Below are 18,392 nucleotides of genomic sequence, written 5' to 3'. Positions count from 1 at the left end.
GACCAATAGCAGTATTTCATCAGAGACCTGTCTGTGGCTAAATTCTAAGACTTACCTCATTAATTAGGGCCTCAAATTGGTTCTAATTTCCTAAAAACCATATAGATAAATCACTATATCCATTTCTCTTTAGCAGTCCATAGTAAACTACAGGCTTAAAAATACTACCTTCCCCACCCCGCAAAATTTAATGCTGTTTGCATTCCCAACTCACTTTTCATAGGATGACATAATTAGATTTCATATGCATATCTTACATCAAGAATTACCTATAGTTTAACTAGAACAGGTAAACTCTTGTTTAAATTAAACCCTGACCAATTTCAAGGATGAAGCTTCTAATACAATGCTTAGACATTTGTCATGCTATTTGAGCTATAAACTCAAAATGTCCATGGGCCAAAGTAAAGAGATGGAGGTAAAGTTGCTAAGCTTATCTGAATCCTCTCATTGCACTACAGCTCATTTAAAAATTTTGTCAGCAAACCTTAAGTATCTCATATTGGCCAACAGACTAAGCATAACAAAAATGAAGAGCAAAAATTTACCTTAACTGCAACCCTACTGGGTTGATCCTGATTCTTAAAATATTACAAATTCTTGTCACTAGTTGGTCCATTATTTCGAGAGTAGCTCTGACTTTTAACACCCGAAGTTTGCGTACCTCCCTCCCTTTTAAAAGTAGATTTTTTTAAAGAGCAGTTTTAGGTTTGTGTCAAAATTAGACAGAAGGTACAGAAATTTCCCATATATCCCTTGTCCCCACATACCCACAGCCTCCCATACTATCAACATCCCACACGGGGTACACTTATTACAATCAACGAACCTATACTGACACGTCATTAATACTCAAAGTACATATTTTACATTACAGTGCATTCTTGGTTGTGTATCTTCTTTGAGTTTTGACAAATTTACAACATGTATTCACCATTACAGTATCATAAAGAATAATTTCACTGCCCTAAAAATCCACTGGGCTCTGTCTACTCATCCTTTGCTTACCCATTTTTAAGCCCTAAATTGCAAATAGTACTTAAGAGATTCTAAATGCTGAAATGACATTCAGAACCTTGAGGATGAAAAGGGAAAGCAAAAGCCAGGGCAGAAAAAAATAGGCCAAAAATAAGAGCAAAGGAGAAGAGCAAAAATAAGAGCAAAGGAGAGCAGCTGCATTTTAAGAATCAAAACACTCCATCCCTTAAAGACGGGAAGCCAGATCCTTTAAGTACTGTTTTTCCTTCCCAATCTCTTCTAGGAGTTCTGAGAGGGTCTTGGCTAATATACTATAACTGAGTCTTCTTAAGTAGGCAAAGCGTTACAGCTTAAGTAAATTCCTGATCTACATATAAACATTTATTGGAAGTGACTCATACCTTAGACTCACTTATTTTTAAGATACTAATAGCAAAAACTATGAACAGTCTTGAGTTGGATGCTCTTTGATAGCACATTGTACACTGGCTCTGCAGTCCTCTAGGCTGTATTCATGAATAGGATTAGTTTGATTAAACAGATTGAAGAAATTTTATAACCGACACTCAGCCTTCCCAAATGTTAAGTCCGTTCCTTTCAACGCATCTGCCCTTTATTCAGCACAAGTGATATATTGACTATAGCACCAATTCTTTTTACAGTGTTCTGTATTTCATCTGTTCCTTAACCACTGTTTACCCTCCTTGACTAATGCAATCTTATCCTTGCTAGCTCTCATTTTCAGTACTACTCTCCCTCTAATCTATCACTAATCACTAGCTAACTCCTATTACTGCTCTTAGGAGATTAAGTCCTACAGTACTTTCCAAGTGTCCTAGAAATTAATTCCAAGATGCCTTAACTTACCTTCGTTGCCAAGTCTTTAATAAGGTGTCCCAGATTACTCCTCCTTCCTACCTTTCCTCATCTATCACCCTCTGGTATGCCTGCTTTAAATGCCCTTTACCTGACAGCCCTCCATTTGCAGCTCACATGTTGTGCCACAGGCCTAGAATGCCTCCTTCCCCTCAAGGCAATCTACCGGTCATCTTCCTCCCATCATTAAAACTTCACTTGCCATGAGGTTTTGTCAGATTACTGTTAGGAGATGCTACTTTTTCTAAAATAATGGATCACAACCCTGGGTGCACACTGAAATCACCAGTGTGTGAAGTTAAGTTTCACCAGCGTATGGGATGTTTTAAAATAAAATACTGAGGCCCTGGCTCCATATCAGACCAATTAAAATAGAATCTCTAGGCAAAGGACCCAGATACCAGTAGTGATAGGTGGGGAGTTGTTTATGTTTGTTGTTTGTTTGTTTCCAAAGCCCCACAGGTGATTCTAATAAGCAGTCAGGGCTGTGAACCACTACACTAATCCTACCCAGGCTAGAAACAGAACTCCCATAACATTTATCCAATATGTTCTCTAAATATATCCATATCCCACATCCCAAAAATACACTTACCACATAGCCTTGACCAATATATAAATTGTAAATATATTGTAAATATCTAAAATTCTCCTTCATGAGGCTTAAACACTTTACAGTAGTTTATACACTTGAGCACAGGGTTTCTCTTGTAAGATGGGAAGATACTGTCTACATTATAGGGTTGTCATGAAAGTCAAACAAGATACTGGATTTAGCAAAGCAACTGACTTATAAAGGGCACAAATGTTAAATCCCTTCAGGTATCAAGATTAACACCTGGATTCACTTTTTAAGAAAGAAACAAAACTCAAGTGGCAGTATGGAAGATACAAGCTATCTGGATGAGGCTGAGTAGATAGCTCCTGGCCAAGAGTTCTAATCAAAGGGGTCATTCTTTGCATAATGTAGACACTCAACAAATTTCACCAGAAGTGTATCCCATCCTGATCCAACCCTTCCTTTAAAAAATTTTATATAGGTGAAATCTGGTTAAAATTAATGCCAAAACCAATAGAAACCTGGAGAAAAAGTCTTTGAAAGTAAGTAAAATATAGCCCACGGAGGTGCGTGATTCTCATAGTCCCTTGGCCACACTGTGTGAAGAGGCTGTTCCCAAATTACACAGAAGCACCATCAGCTGGCTCTGTCTGCTCCCTTGGTCCCTGCGTTTACAAGCACCCCAACACAGGATATCTAGAGAGGAATCTGCTGCCAGGGACTGTTCTGCCAGAAATTTAAAATGGAATAAACCTTATTCCTGTAAGTATCAAAACAAAGGTTAAAAGTTATAAAGTCAAAACTCAAATGAGTATTAGAGAACAGAAAATAGGCCAGTAATGACAAATAATGCCAATTTCAATTGACTGACAAGGGCTACCAGGACTGGTGGTGCTGTCTTTTAAGAAGAATTCTGAGACTGAATATATGGGTTTATCAGGAAAGCATGCCACGAGAGATAATGGATATTGGTCATGGGAAGAGGAGGTGAAAAGGACAGCATGTATGACATGTATTTTCCATCCAGAAGATTCTTAACTTCAAGAGTCTAAAAAGTCTAAACCTAAAAAGGTAAGTGGTAATGATGTACACACAGAATGGCATAGTTCTATCAGTACTAGTCACACTATGTTATCAATCATTTGTTTCTGAGGGCAGGAAGTATGTGTATCTTATTCTTTTTTTTAGCTCCAACATGCATCAGAATGACCTATATTTAACAGACTGTTAACAAAAGTATACTTAATTAACTCTGTAATAAGAAAACAGAGAATTATGAGATCACATTATTTTGTGATATGACATAATCACTGAAGGTCTATACACCAAAATACTCTCACACCCTAATAAATGCCCATTTGAACTACAAGCTTGATTGCAGTAGGTAGGTGGTGAGAAAAACAAGCAGTACCCAAAATGGGAAAGCCCAGGACTAGATTTAGAAGCACAACTTTTAAAAGGGACACCTCTCCCCTCATTTTACTCTTGGGAGATAGAAGCAAAAAGTTAAACCAACAATGAAATGATACTCCATTTCATTTTGCATAAGTTTTCACTAAACAAATCCCAATCACCATGAACTTGTATTTAGTTCTCGTACATGGCACAATATCCACTATGTGTAATCAAGCACTTAAATATTTAATATGATGAGGTTCTAATGTCTATTTTCACTTAGGAACTACAATACCATTAGTACTACTTTAATTAAAAGAGCTATTGTGTGATAGAAGAGCAACCTTCCCACAATTGCTCCACAATTGGACCAGAAGAGCGAAAACTGGTTTTACTCAGGGCTTAAAAATTTTATCTATTCTCAAGCTCAAAACTACAATATCAAAACAAATAAACACCTTAAAAGATTATTTTAGGTTACAGGATAGAAGTGTTAAAAGCAAAGTTGGTGGTTAATTCCAAAAATTAAGCCTTGCAAAAAATTAATGTAATATTAACGACAAGTATACTTGTGACTAGAAAGAATGGGTCTGGATGATCCCTCAAGGAATCTTTTTCTGGATTTTCCACACTTGTGCCTCCTTCCCTATTTGAAGGGACACAAGCTTAACTGGCTCTTTGCTATTTTCTCTAGATTTTTGACACACAAACAAGTTAACCTTGTTAACGTGCCTTTCCCCACAGTTCCAAAATTTCTGTCATAAGAATCAAGTGACTAGGCAATGAATATAGATTTCTTTCTGTGGTAGTTCTGGAAGCAACAAGTGATTGACTATTGGAAAGGGCTTTAAAGCCTTAGATTGCTGAATCTTAATGCTTATAGTTAATAAAATATCAGACATCAATTTGATCTCACCAATAGGGCAAATTTAAGCAACATTATTAATTGTAGGTTATCTGAGCAAAAGGGGCTTTCAAAAAAGAAAAAAAAAGAAAATCAAAGTACACAAAGTGATCAACTTCATACCATCATCAGCAAACATGTGCCAGCATTTGAAGAGAGCTAGGAGTAAAAGGACTTCGGTTTTGGTCCAGGCTATGCCTCTTATTAACCATGTGATCTTGCAAGTAATCCAACCTCAGATTCTTCACCTATAAAACAATGAATCTGCCACCACCTACCCTACTTACCTCACAGGGTTTCTGTGAGGATCCAATTAGATAACCTATTTGGAAAACTATGAAGACCTAAAATATATATATGTATGTGTATATATATATATATATATATATATATATATATATGGAACCACCATCATGCTAATCGCCATGTAAAAAGAAATCACTAGTCCACAATTTCCTCCATTCTACCCACTTCATAATCAAAATCACATAACTGTACCAAAAGGAACTATATTGCTATGTGGTTTATTTTTATTACCTAAATTCAGTCTGTTCTCCAAAAGCCTATGTAACGACATGTAAAGATGAACTAGCAGAAGAATATATGTGGCAAAGTACATAGAGAATTAAGTCATTGAAATCTTTTCTAAAGATTGCCTGCCCCAAACTCAAAGACTCCTGATGGGTCCTTTGAAATCTTCACTTTCCTCTGGATTTCAGATGCTCAATTAAAGCACTCTTTTCAGCATTTAATTAAGACACAGGAATATTTTTTCTCCCACAATTCTGAGTTTTGTGACCTTCTAGTAAACATATCATAACAGTTTTTACTGGATCATTACAATTGGGCTCTATAATACTGCTCTCTGGTGGCTTTCCCATGAGTGAGACGTAATTTCCTACATCTTTACTGGGCTGTAGAAAGCTGTATATGGTTCCCAAATAATAGAGAATTCTTCCTCTACTGTCACAGTTCTTGATAGTATGGTTTCTACGCTATGTAAGCCAGGTTCCTGGCTGCCACTCTATGAAGGTGTATGAATCTAGACAGGTCACTTATAGTGACTTGGGACTCAGTTTCCACATCTATAAGAATGAGAACTAGATCATCTCCAAGGATCTGTCTGGTTGAAATAGTGTATGATTCTCTTCAGATCACATTTATCAATCCTGCAACTAAGAGACCCCAAAGAACAATCCCATCATAGCTGCAGCTTCGAAATATGCAAAACATATCTCATCACTCCCCCAGCCCCCAAACAATAGTCACAGCTACTGTAGAACGAATAAGGAATGTTTTAACAGTGCATGGTGTTTTGTTTTGTTTTTTGGGGGGGGGCATCTCTCAGTGAAAACTACCTAGTTACACAACAGTTAAGACTGCAGTTTTCAGGGTCATTAGATTCCAAAAAGAAACTGAATCAGAAAGATAATAGGAAGACACATGCAAGAAAATAAACATGAGTGTTCATTTCCAGAAACCAGTCCAATTTCACACCAGGTTATCTCCTGTGGCTAGGGATAATCTGAGGAGTCCAAGCCTAACCTCTGTCACTTCTAATCTTAGAATACCAAAAAAGTCAGCAAGCCTTCACAGATCACTCAGTTTCAATCAACTCTGGGAGTCTTGAATAAGAGGCCTGTAGGAGGTGTGGTGGGCATGGGGGGTAGAGAGGGAAGTGGCTCACAGGATGAGCACAGAGGCAAGGGTCTCCCTTCCAGATAAGACTTCATCTTAATGGTTAATTAAAATAATGTTCGAAAACCAAAATCCAATAATGAATGATTTGCTCAAAAACTAAATACAAGGAACTCAGCTAGGAACATGATTGGATACGCAGATGAATTCAGGGAATTTAAAATTCCTTAATGCTCTGGCTCTGGTTGAAGTGGGCACAGGGAGGCTGCCATCCCTCAATTGCATTCTCCACACTACCCCTTGTCTGGTCAGTTTGAAAATATAATATTAAGAAAAATGTACCCAAATATTAATGCTTAAGGAAATATGCTGTCTCACGAGTCTCCTAATGACTTAGGAATTCAGTGGCTGACTGGCCATCCAGCTTTAGTAATCAATGAAGACTTAGCAGGGATTAGTTTTGAGCAGGGTATTGAAAGAGAGTAACAAGTCTACTTTAGTTACCTGGGAATATATATTTTTTAATATAACATAACGGATGGGAGAAGCATGCTCGGAAACAAGGACAAGGATCACCATTAGCAAGCATGCAGAAAAACATCAAGTCACCAGTTAACAGCAGTCTAGCAGCCCTTCTTCATCCTGTGGTTTCCACTGTCTCAGGCATTACATTCATGCTCAACCAACTACAAAGTTTATTTCTGTTACAATGACCACTACTGTTTTATCTAAAACACTTACGCTATAGAAATGGGAAGAAACAAAACAGCTTCTTTAAAGTGAAAAAGGGAAAGCTTGGGGGGGCGTCTCCCAGACATCAATTTCTACTGTGAAACACCACCACCCAATGCAAATGATCATTCCCTTCTTTTCAAGCTCTCTGCTTATCTGTTACCTTCAACTCTACCATGCATCTGAGGAGCATAAATATGTACTATAAGTTGAGATGATATACATTGTAATGATTTCCATTATTTCTCAAGGACAAACTGCTTTGAAATGTGATTTTAGGTTACTTGCACTTATGTAAGAACACAAAGCTCTTAAATGTCTGGGTTTCTAGTACAGGCAGAAGGTTAAGGCAGAAAGAGTATTAAAAGCCTCTATCCTAGAACCACCCACCCAAACCAAAATTGTTTCCAGTCCGATACATTTAAATAAAAAGGTGTTACCCCAGAAAATATAAAATTATCCAAACCTTTCAAATATCATGATACTTCTGATAGATTCTACAGTAACACCTATAATCATAGTTAAAGGCTTAGAATGTAAAGAACTTACACATTTTTATGCCCCTCCCCCAAATTTAAAATAACATATAAACCCTACTTTTGCTAGTATACGGTGAACGTGCGTTTACCTCAAAAAGAAACTGCAGTTAACAGCACTGCTTAACAAAAGTTATTTGAAGAGAAAATATAAAGTAACCCCAACCCAAGTAAAAGAGACATCTCTTTCCCACTAGTGTTGCTGGTAACTTCTAAAGCTCTAAGTGGTATAATTCATCTTTTCACATACAGGATAATAATGCTTCCAGTTGTTAACACAAATTATGTCAAATATAACGAAGGGGAAAAAATCATCAGCTATACAAGGTCTCCCAATACATCACATAGATAACATGAAAGTCAATCTCAGCTTCACATAACTTGGTCAAACCTGGTAGAAACCAAGAGGGTGTGGATGTACCAGCGACAGTTACCACCGACTAGGCTAAATGATAATAAGCCACAAATTAAAGGTAAGGTATAAGGAACACCGCACACCTCTCGGTATTACACACCTCTACTTTCTTCAATGCGTGGATTGAAAGAAAATAATTTATCCCCCTCCATGCGGTTTCTCCTTTACAATATAAATTATTTCCAAGCCTGGCTGGCTAGTGACATAAAACATTTTCCCCAAGAGAAACCTATAGAAAGATACAGAAGCCTAGGGCTTTCTAGGCTTTTTTAATTAAGCCCGTGCCTCGTCTTACACTTTCCTCTAGGTTACCTCTCCGGAGGGTGTGAAAATATCAACAGACGGTCCCCCAGCCCCACCCTCCCAGTAGTGCCTCGCACTGACTAGGTTCATCCCGCTCCTTCCCTTTCAGCCTCATCACCTTTGAGAAGCTTATCGAATACTTCTCCCCATTTATACCCGCACCCTTATTCATGCCTGAGCACGACAAGCTCCGCATCCTTCTTCCAAGGAAGGGACTAGCAAAAAAGAAAGAGGCATGCTCGAGAAACGACTGACGAAGAAACGTGACAGCCAGACACTTTAAACCAGCGGGGTTGGCCTTTCTCCCCCACCTCAGCCTGGAACCAGCAGTCGGTTCCCTAAATACTGAAATCTCTGGTCTTCACACTCTCCCCACCCCCGCAGAGATGAGGCCGGAAAATGAAAAGGCCGGGGTGAGACGCAAGGCTGGGTCAACCCTAACGGAGCCCGCTGCCCCCACCCCCCGGGCTGGCGTCCCCGGGGAGGATGGAGATCGCGGGAGGAGCGAGGGCTCCCGGCCCGGGACCCGCCAGCGCGCCCGCCCGACGCCCCCAGAGACGCAGCCCGCTACACCCGGGCCCTTCCCCGCCGGCCTCCCCCGGCCCAGCCCCCCGAAGGGCCCCTCCCCGCCCCGGCACTGCAGCGGCACCCGGGGCGGACCCCAAGCTGGCCTCACTCGCACACACGCCACACACAAAAGCGCCGCCGCCGCCGCCGCCGCCTTCCCGCCCCCACTGCGCGGCGGAGTAATCAATGAGGCAGCCGGCGCCCGCGTCTCCTCCGTGCACGCCCGAATGCGGGGCCCGGGCGGCAGGGGCGGCGGCGAGACTCACCATCGCTCCGCTTGATCTCCACGTAAATCCCGATCTGGATCTTGCCGAAGTTGGCCGTTGCCATCACCTCATCTGGAGCAGCGGCGGCTGGCCGAGGGAGGGGGACGCGAGGGCGGAAAAGGCGGGGAGGGGACGGGGTAGGTGTGGGAGGGGGAGCGGTTGCCCGCGGCCGCGCCGGCCCGGGCGACAGCGTGAACGCGAGCCGGGGCCGCGAAGAGCAGCGGCGGGCTGGCAGGCGGAGGCCCCGGGCCTGCAGGCCGGCGGGAGAACGCGCACGCCGGGGCGTCGGGGTGAAGCGAGGGCCGGGGCCGTGAGGCGGCGCGGGCGAAAGTGGGAGGGCCCGCGCCGCCCGCCCTGGAGCAGACGCTGGGGAGGCGGGGCGCCGCGCGCCTGCGCAGAGCACTCCTCCCGCGTCTCTTCCTCTTCTGCCTGCCTTTCCCCGCTGCCTCGAGGGGGCCCCGCCCGCAGTGAGGTCGGCAGAGGGAGCGGAACGCTGGCTCTACGGGTCGCAGCGAGCCTGCGTCTCGGTTGATTTCGGCGTGCGGCCTGGAAGAGGCAGGAACCCGCGCCCCTGTGCCATCCGGCCTCTCTGGCACCCCAAAATTGGCGCTCTTGCTGGAATGGATTAAGGACCCTGTGGTTTCTGGGCGTTCCGGCTGGAGCGCGTGGCTGAGGGATGAATTTAGGGGTCGGCCATTGACAGCATGGGTTCAGTGTTTCATCTGAGAGTGTCACCTCTGTTGCTACTTAGAGGTGGCCTGTCCAAGTAACCGTCCCAAGGTTTCCCATCCAGTTGTGGAAGAAAAGAAGAAACACCTTTGAGGAGTCACCCACCCTAGGTCAGAATGAAGGTCCTCTTTTCATGGCTTTGACTTATACTCATTGCCACTCAAAAAGAAACCCTGTGGTATGGGGGCGCGGGGGGGGGCTTGACTGCTCGGTTTATGATGCATCCGATGCTGGTGTCTTGTCTCTGCTGTAGGGTTCAAGACTATTTGCACTGGACCATAAAACCAGTAACTATGATTCAAGGACAGAGGGCAGACACAAGGTTGACTAAGGAAGGTGCCTTTCCTGCAGTCACTTGATTAGTCTGACCACATCAGCATGTGGAGAGCGGGATTCTTCATCCTGGCAGAGCAGGAAGGCCATGTGGACAGGGACCATAGAAACTATGTTTACAGGACTGTGTAAAACAAACCTCCAAACGTGTGACTTTTGCTTCTAGTATTAGGACTTGATGTGGAGGAAACACACTTATCGTGCCCTGCTTTCTCTAGTCATTGTTAATCTCCCTGTAATATTAACTAAAAACTTAACAGTTTTCAAATTTAAAAATTGGAAACTGGATATATGTGTGTTAAGTGCGTGTGTGGATATATGCAAATGGCTAGAGTTTTCAACCTAAGTAATCAAGTCAAATAGATCCTAAAAGAATTGTTGAAAGATTCAGACTACGTTTGTAACTTGAATATATTAAAGGCATAGTTGTCAAAAGAAGAAAGTTTCTTAGATCCAATCTAAAGTAAAAATAATGTCTATGAAAAAAACACTGGGTAGGGATTCCCTGGTGGCGCAGTGGTTGAGAGTCCGCCTGTCGATGCAGGAGACACGGGTTTGTGCCCGGTCCGGGAAGATCCCATATGCCACGGAGCGGCTGGGCCCCTGAGCCATGGCCGCTGAGCCTGCGCGTCCGGAGCCTGTGCTCCGCAAGGGGAGAGGCCACAACAGTGAGAGGCCCGCGTACCACAAAAAACAAACAAACAAAAAAAAAACAAAACAAAAAAATACACTGGGTAGACAAGTTAGAAAATAACCGGCTTTTACATTCCAGAAATGACATTACTGTAAATCTCAATTCAGGACCTCTGTTTCAAAATAAGATTTGACCAAATCAAGATTCAGGGTTTTTTTTTTTAATAATCTTGAGAGTTTTATCTGAACTCTTTGAGCTTCTGTCTAGTAGAACTCATTCCCTGATGTCTCGATGACTGAGGTGTACAGCATCTATTTATTTGCTTGCAAATTCTTTAAAGAATACAAAGAAATCAAGCTATACACCTATTAAATTTAAAATTGCTTCATAAAATATTATGTTTTATCACGGTTGCTGACACATACTTTGCACCCTGTGGGAAGTTTTCATGAGGGTCAAATGAAATAAAATGTGATAGTACTTTGTATTTATAATCAAGTTAAAAAACAAAGTAAACCACCCTACAAAAAATAACCTAGTACTCTACTGTAATCTTCAAATCATTAATTCAAATTTTATATCCAATGATGTAAAATTAAACACACTTTGCAATTTGCCTCTGGCCCTCATCACCTCACACTTGAGAGGATAGCAAGAGCTTTACAGACCTGTCTATATTCTTTTACCCACTCGAGTCCATCCTAACTTAACTGACAGAATAATCTTGCTTAAGGATAATTTCCATCAAGTCATATCCTATTAATAGTGGCTGCTGTTGTCCTACCCTATCCTGAGTTGATAAACCATTTCAAAAAAATCATAGTTATTGTCATCGAGCCAAGCCAATCTCTTTATAAGGCCTAGATTAAAAAAATTTTTTCTCTACTTTGGGGTCATTACTACATAAACGTTAAGAGATTATTCCAAGGAAGAGGCTGTTAAGCCAGTGAGCAGGATTTGAAGCAGAAGCCAACACTCACCTTAACCAGTTACCTGCTCCTCTGGGGAAGAGCAGAGGCATGACTTGGCTCCAGTTCTAGCTCAAATTATACATACGTGTCTACATCTTCTTACTTGAAGTTTTCCATTCAGTGTTTGCATCTATTCTCAATTACACAAAGTTTGTGGATCTAGGATCAAATGAAGAAAATGGATGCAGTTGACAGAAACTCTTCGACTTTGTTGTCTCCTTTCTGTCCTGTGCTGTTTTGGAGACTTTTCGGTTGTCAGTGTTTCCCATTCCCATTAAATTTACTTAAATTTTAATTCTAATTAAACTGGTGTAATTTTATTGTAATATATTTTAGTCCTTAAACAAATACATTAAAAACACCTGGGAGATATAAATCCCAATTTTACCCGCTCTGAATATTTGCTCTTTTCTTCTCTGTTGGATTTCTCTTCCTGCCTGCAAACATTTTCAGGCTCCTTTGTCTTGGAAAAAAAATCTTTTGATCCCTCTCTTCCTATTTAAATTCCATTCTATTTTTTACTTTCCTTCCCCTGCCAAATTCTCAAATGACTGCTTTAAATACCCACTACCTTGATTCCCCATCACTCATTCATTTCCTAACCCCTAAATCTGGATTTAATCCTCTACTGAATTATATTTTTTTAAGTCAACATTTACTTGTAATTACCTTATTCAGTATACACTACCATCTTATTTTTGAATTTTATTTATTTTTTATACAGCAGATTCTTATCTATTTTATACACATTAGTGTATATATGCCAATCCCAATATCCCAATTCATCCCACAACTACCACCATCACCACCACCCCCCGCCCTGCTTTTCCCGCTACACTACCATCTTTATTTGCCTTGAATTCATTGAAGAATGGCCTACCTGCTCTTTCCCAAACAATACCGTTCCTGCCTCAGTTTCTGCTCATATAGTAAGTGATTTACTCACCTCTATTTTTATTTTTGGCTGTGCCACATGGCTTGGGGGATATTAGTTCCCTGACCAGGGATTGAATCCATGCCCCCTGCAGTGGAAGCACAGAGTCCTAACCACTAGACAACCAGGGAAGTCCCTTACTCTGCTCTATTTAAAGCCTTTCTATGTGGCAAGGCACAGCTGTAGTCTCGCTTCTTTATGGTGCTTTCTCCACCCAATCCAATTTATAATGACGGTCCTATCTGGGTGATTCTCCCCCCAGCCATGATCATCAGAAGCACTTAAGAAATATTTTAATAAAAATATGTAAGCACAAACTCTACTCCAGGCCTAACAGTTTAAAATTTCCAGGGGGGAATTTAATGTGGTCTGTTTTTTTTGTTTTGTTTTTTTGTTTTTTGTTTTGGCTGTGTTGGGTCTTCGTTTCTGTGCGAGAGCTCTCTCTAGTTGCGGCGAGCAGGGGCCACTCTTCATTGCAGTGCGCAGGCCTCTCACTGTCGCGGCCTCTCTTGTTGCGGAGCACAGGCTCCAGACGCACAGGTTCAGTACTTGTGGCTCAGGGGCCCAGTTGCTCCACGGCATGTGGGATCCCAGACCAGGGCTCGAACCCATGTCTCCTGCATTGGCAGGCAGACTCTCAACCACTGCGCCACCAGGGAAGCCCATGTGGTCTGTTTTTTAAAAACTCATCAGGAGATTCTGAGGTGTATATATAACTGGTTGAGAACCAGTTGATTACCCTTGAATTTCCATAATTTGATATTTTCTATACATTGCCCACGTAGGGACTGAGTACTGAATAGACACTGATTGGTTATTTACCTAGTCCACCTTCTTCATTATAATTCTTTCATGTATACTTTTTTTTTTTTTTTTTTTTTTTTTTTGCGGTACGCGGGCCTCTCACTGTTGTGGCCTCTCCCATTGCAGAGCACAGGCTCCGGACGCGCAGGCTCAGCGGCCATGGCTCAGGGGCCCAGCCCCTCTGCGGCATATGGGATCTTCCCGGACCGGGCACGTCCCCTGCATCGGCAGGCGGACTCTCAACCACTGCCCCACCAGGGAAGCCCTCATGTATACTTTTTGATAGTCTACTTATCAAACTTATTTTGATAGTATACTTTCACTTATACCTTTTGATAGTGTATTGGATTGTATTAACAGTAAGTTTTTGGTACAAAGCTAATTTACAAAGCCTTTTAAGGTCCATATTGAATTTAGATCTATATAGAAATATCAAATAATGTGGTGTCATATTCCATCATTGTCCACATTGAGGTATTCCTAATCTTTATACTTATTAATCAAATATTTGCCTTAATTTTCATTTACATAACGAATTCCTCTCAAGTATAGGAAGTGTAGAGGTTTCCCCTTACACCAGATTTTCAGTAATTTGATGAGTATGAACTCATAAGTAACAGGAGGTGGTCTTTTCACCATTTGTAGTAATATATCCAAATTGAAAATGATTTATATATTCTTACATAGTTCTTATTAATTCGGGAGCTTAGTAAGCTCTTATAGAGTTGTCGTGGAGCATCAGCGATGTAAAACAAAATGATTGATGGTGTGCTACACATTCTCATTATTTTAAAAAACTATGGCCGGTGTTAGTTTTTTCAATGTATTCAGTCTAAGTCAAGTATAACTAGAGAGAACAGGTTTCCCTGAAATATTTCTTGTTGTTAAAGGATAGCACTTGATTTTTTGGTTGCTGTTTTGATGTAATCAACTTAACAGAAAGCAAATTTTCCAGTAAATATTAAGGTCCCAAACATACCTTATTTCCCTAATCTTTGTTAATATGCATACTTACTTTTATGGCGTTTGAATTCCTTCTTTAAATTGAAAATATATGTTATATACTGTGAGTGGAGCCTAGCTAGGCCATAGTAAATACATTTTACAACAGTGGAAATAAAGACATTTTTCATTATAGATTTAGTCTCTTAAAATAATTGTTTTGCTTGACTTCACTTCTTATGACTATTTCAGTGTGTTTTTATAGTCCATATGTCCATATACTTATAATTTTTAATAGCCATATACTATTCCATATATATGTATATTTTTGACATTGCTTCATGGCATGCGGAATCTTAGTTCCCCAACCAGGGATCCAAACATGTCCCTTACAGTGGAAGCACAGATTCCTAACCACTGGACCTCCAGGGAATTCCCATACTATTTGATATATTTCTAAATCATTTTTTGCTTACACATTCACTGTATTCTTGGGTTATCTTCAATATAAAATTCTAATTATGAACATCTTTGTAAACCTTTTTTGTGGGAAAATTTCTCTAAATGAAAATATCAGGTCAAAGGATATGAAAGTTATACTTAAAATATAAAAGAGATAACATCACTTCCTTCTTAAAATCAGTCACCAGCTTCCTAGAATAAAATCTAAATTCTTTACAGAGCTATACATGATCTAGCTTTGGCTACCTCTCCACCCTTGTCTGGTACCACACTCCTGCTCATTCTGCTCTAGCGTCACTGAGTTCTTTTCTTTCCCTTAAATATGTCAAGCTCTTCCCCAGATCAACATTGTGGCTCTTGCTCAACTTTTCATAGGATTGTTTCTTGTTATCTTTCAAGTCTTAGTCAAAAAGCACCTCCTGAAAAATGTCTTCCCTTACCCTCCACCTCACCCCCACTTTACTCTCTATCACTCTGTAACTTAACACCACCTGCAATTACCTTGCTCCATTATTTACTTTTTCATCTGTCTCCTCCCCCATTCTAAGTAAGCTCCCTGAGGGTAGGAACCTTGTCTAATGTTCTTTGTTACATCTTCAGCACATAGAACAGTACTTGGAACACAGATGCTCAGCAAATATTTGTTGAATAAATTAAGGAAGTTTAACTCTGTTTTATATTGTCAAATTTATACTCTTTGATTTGATAGTCTTTTCTTGAATGAGGTAAACTGGTAATGTATTTCCTCATTTACATGACCTAGAAAATCAAAATTTAATGTTTCCATCTTCTAAATCTCAAAATCTCTACTAGGTATAGATTATTACATAAGTAATAAATTCTCATAAAGAATTTTATTTTATTTTTAATTTAATTTTTATTTCATTTTAAAATATAGCTGATTTCCTTTTTTTATTATTTTCATTTTATTTTTTAACATCTTCATTGGAGTATAATTGCTTTACAATGGTGTGTTAGTTTCCGCTTTATAACAAAGTGAATCAGCTATACATATACATATATCCCCATATCTCCTCCCTCTTGCGTCTCCCTCCCATCCTCCCTATTCCACCCCTCTAGATGGTCACAAAGCACTGAGCTAATCTCCCTGTGCTATATGACTGCTTCCCACTAGCTATCTATTTTACATTTGGTAGCATATATATGTCCATGCTACTCTCTCACTTTGTCCCAGCTTGCCCTTCCCACTCCCTGTGTCCTCAAGTGCATTCTCTATGTCTTCATCGTTATTCCTGTCCTGCCCCTAGGTTCTTCAGAACCTTTTTTTTTTTTAGATTCCATATGTATGTGTTAGCATACGGTATTTGTTTTTCTCTTTCTGACTTACTTCACTCTGAATGACAGACTCTAGATCCATCCACCTCACTACAAGTAACTCAATTTCATTTATTTTTATGGCTGAGTAATATTCCATTGTATATATGTGCCACATCTTCTTTATCCATTCATCTGTCGATGGATATTTAGGTTGCTTCCATGTCCTGGCTATTGTAAATAGAACTGCGATGAACATTGTGGTACATGACTCTTATTGAAATATGGTTTTCTCCAGGTATATGCCCAGTAGCGGCCTCGCTGGGTCATATGGTAGTTCTACTTGTAGTTTTTTAAGGAACCTCCATACTGTTCTCCATAGTGGCTGTATCAATTTACATTCCTACCAAGAGTGCAAGAGGGTTCCTTTTCCTCCACACCCTCTCCAGCATTTATTGTTTGTACATTTTTTAATGCTGGTCATTCTGACGGTGTGAGGTGATACCTCATTGTAGTTTTGATTTGCATTTCTCTAACGATTAGTGATGTTGAGGATCCTTTCATGTGTTTGTTGGCAGTCTGTGTATCTTCTTTGGAGAAATGTCTATTTAGGTCTTCTGCCCATTTTTCGATTGGGTTGTTTGTTTTTTTGTTATTGAGCTGCATGAGCTGCTTGTAAAATTTTGGAGATTAATCCTTTGCCAGTTGCTTCATTTGCAAATATTTTCTCCCATTCTGAGGGTTGTCTTTTCATATTGTTTATGGTTTCCTTGTTTTGCAAAAGCTTTTAACTTTCATTAGGTCCCATTTGTTTATTTTTGTTCTTATTTCCATTTCTCTAGGAGGTGACTCAAAAAGGATCTTGCTGTGATTTATGTCATAGTGTGTTCTGCCTATGTTTCCCTCTAAGAGTTTTATAGTATCTGGCCTTACATTTAGGTCTTTAATCCATTTTGAGTTTATTTTTGTGTATGGTGTTAGGGAGTGTTCTAATTTCATTCTTTTACATGTAGCTGTCCAGTTTTCCCAGCACCACTTATTGAAGAGGCTGTCTCTTCTCCATTGTATATTCTTGCCTCTTTTATCAAACATAAGGTGATCATATGTGCGTGGCTTATCACTGGGCTTTCTATCCTGTTCCATTGATCTATATTTCTGTTTTTGTGCCAGTACCATACTGGCTTGATTACTGTAGCTTTGTAGTATAGTCTGATGTCCAGGAGCCTGATTCCTCCAGCTCCGTTTTTCTTTCTCAAGATTGCTTTGGCTATTCAGGATCTTTTGTGTGTCCATAGAAATTGTGAAATTTTTTATTCTAGCTGTGTGAAAAATGCCATTGGTAGTTTGATAGGGATTGCATTGAATCTGTAGATTGCTTTGGGTAGTAGAGTCATTTTCACAATGTTGATTCTTCCAATCCAAGAACATGGTATATCTCTCCAACTGTTTGTATCATCTTTCATCATGGTCTTATAGTTTTCTGCATACAGGTCTTTTGTCTCCTTAGGTAGGTTTATTCCTAGGTATTTTATTCTTTTTGTTGCAATGGTAAATGAGAGTGTTTTCTTAATTTCTCTTTCAGATTTTTCATCATTAATGTATAGGAATGCAAGAGATTTCTGTGCATTAATTTTGTATCCTGCTACTTTACCAAATTCATTGATTACCTCTAGTATTTTTCTGGTAGCATCTTTAAGATTTTCTATAGTATGTCATCTGCAAACAGTGACAGCTTTACTTCTTCTTTTCCGATTTGGAATCCTTTCATTTTTTTTCTTCTCTGATTGCTGTGGCTAAAACATCCAAAACTGTGTTGAATAATAGTGGTGAGAGTGGACAAGGTTGTGTTGTTTCTGATCTTGGAAGAAATGGTTTCAGTGTTTTGCCATTGAGAATGATGCTGGCTGTGGGTTTGTCATATATGGCCTTTATTATGTTGAGGTAAGTTCCCTCTATGCCTATTTCTGGAGGGTTTTTATTATAAATGGGTGTTGAATTTTGTTGAAAATTTTTTCTGCATCTATTGAGATGATCATATTGTTTTCCTCCTTCAATTTGTTAATATGGTTTATCACATTGATTGATTTGTGTATACTGAAGAATCCTTGCATCCCTGGGATAAATCCTACATGATCATGG

The 18,392-nt window shown here is 40.1% G+C and overlaps 1 protein-coding gene across 2 annotated transcripts in view; it reads right to left on the bottom strand.

The window, feature by feature from the left end:
* KIF2A (kinesin family member 2A) overlaps positions 1 to 9,463 on the bottom strand; it is a 68,546-nt gene extending 59,083 nt beyond the window's left edge. For both annotated transcript variants that reach the window (XM_060142991.1, XM_060142992.1), the window contains exon 1: positions 9,170 to 9,463. In XM_060142991.1, the coding sequence (XP_059998974.1) occupies positions 9,170 to 9,233 (64 nt within the window). In that variant the 5' untranslated portion in view covers positions 9,234 to 9,463. The remainder of the gene's footprint in view (positions 1 to 9,169) is intronic.
* Between the last annotated feature and the right edge of the window lie 8,929 nt (positions 9,464 to 18,392).

This window comes from Lagenorhynchus albirostris, chromosome 3, assembly GCF_949774975.1.
Source record: "Lagenorhynchus albirostris chromosome 3, mLagAlb1.1, whole genome shotgun sequence".
Classification (NCBI taxonomy): Eukaryota; Metazoa; Chordata; class Mammalia; order Artiodactyla; family Delphinidae; genus Lagenorhynchus; species Lagenorhynchus albirostris.
This window is presented reverse-complemented; position numbering and strand designations above follow the sequence as displayed.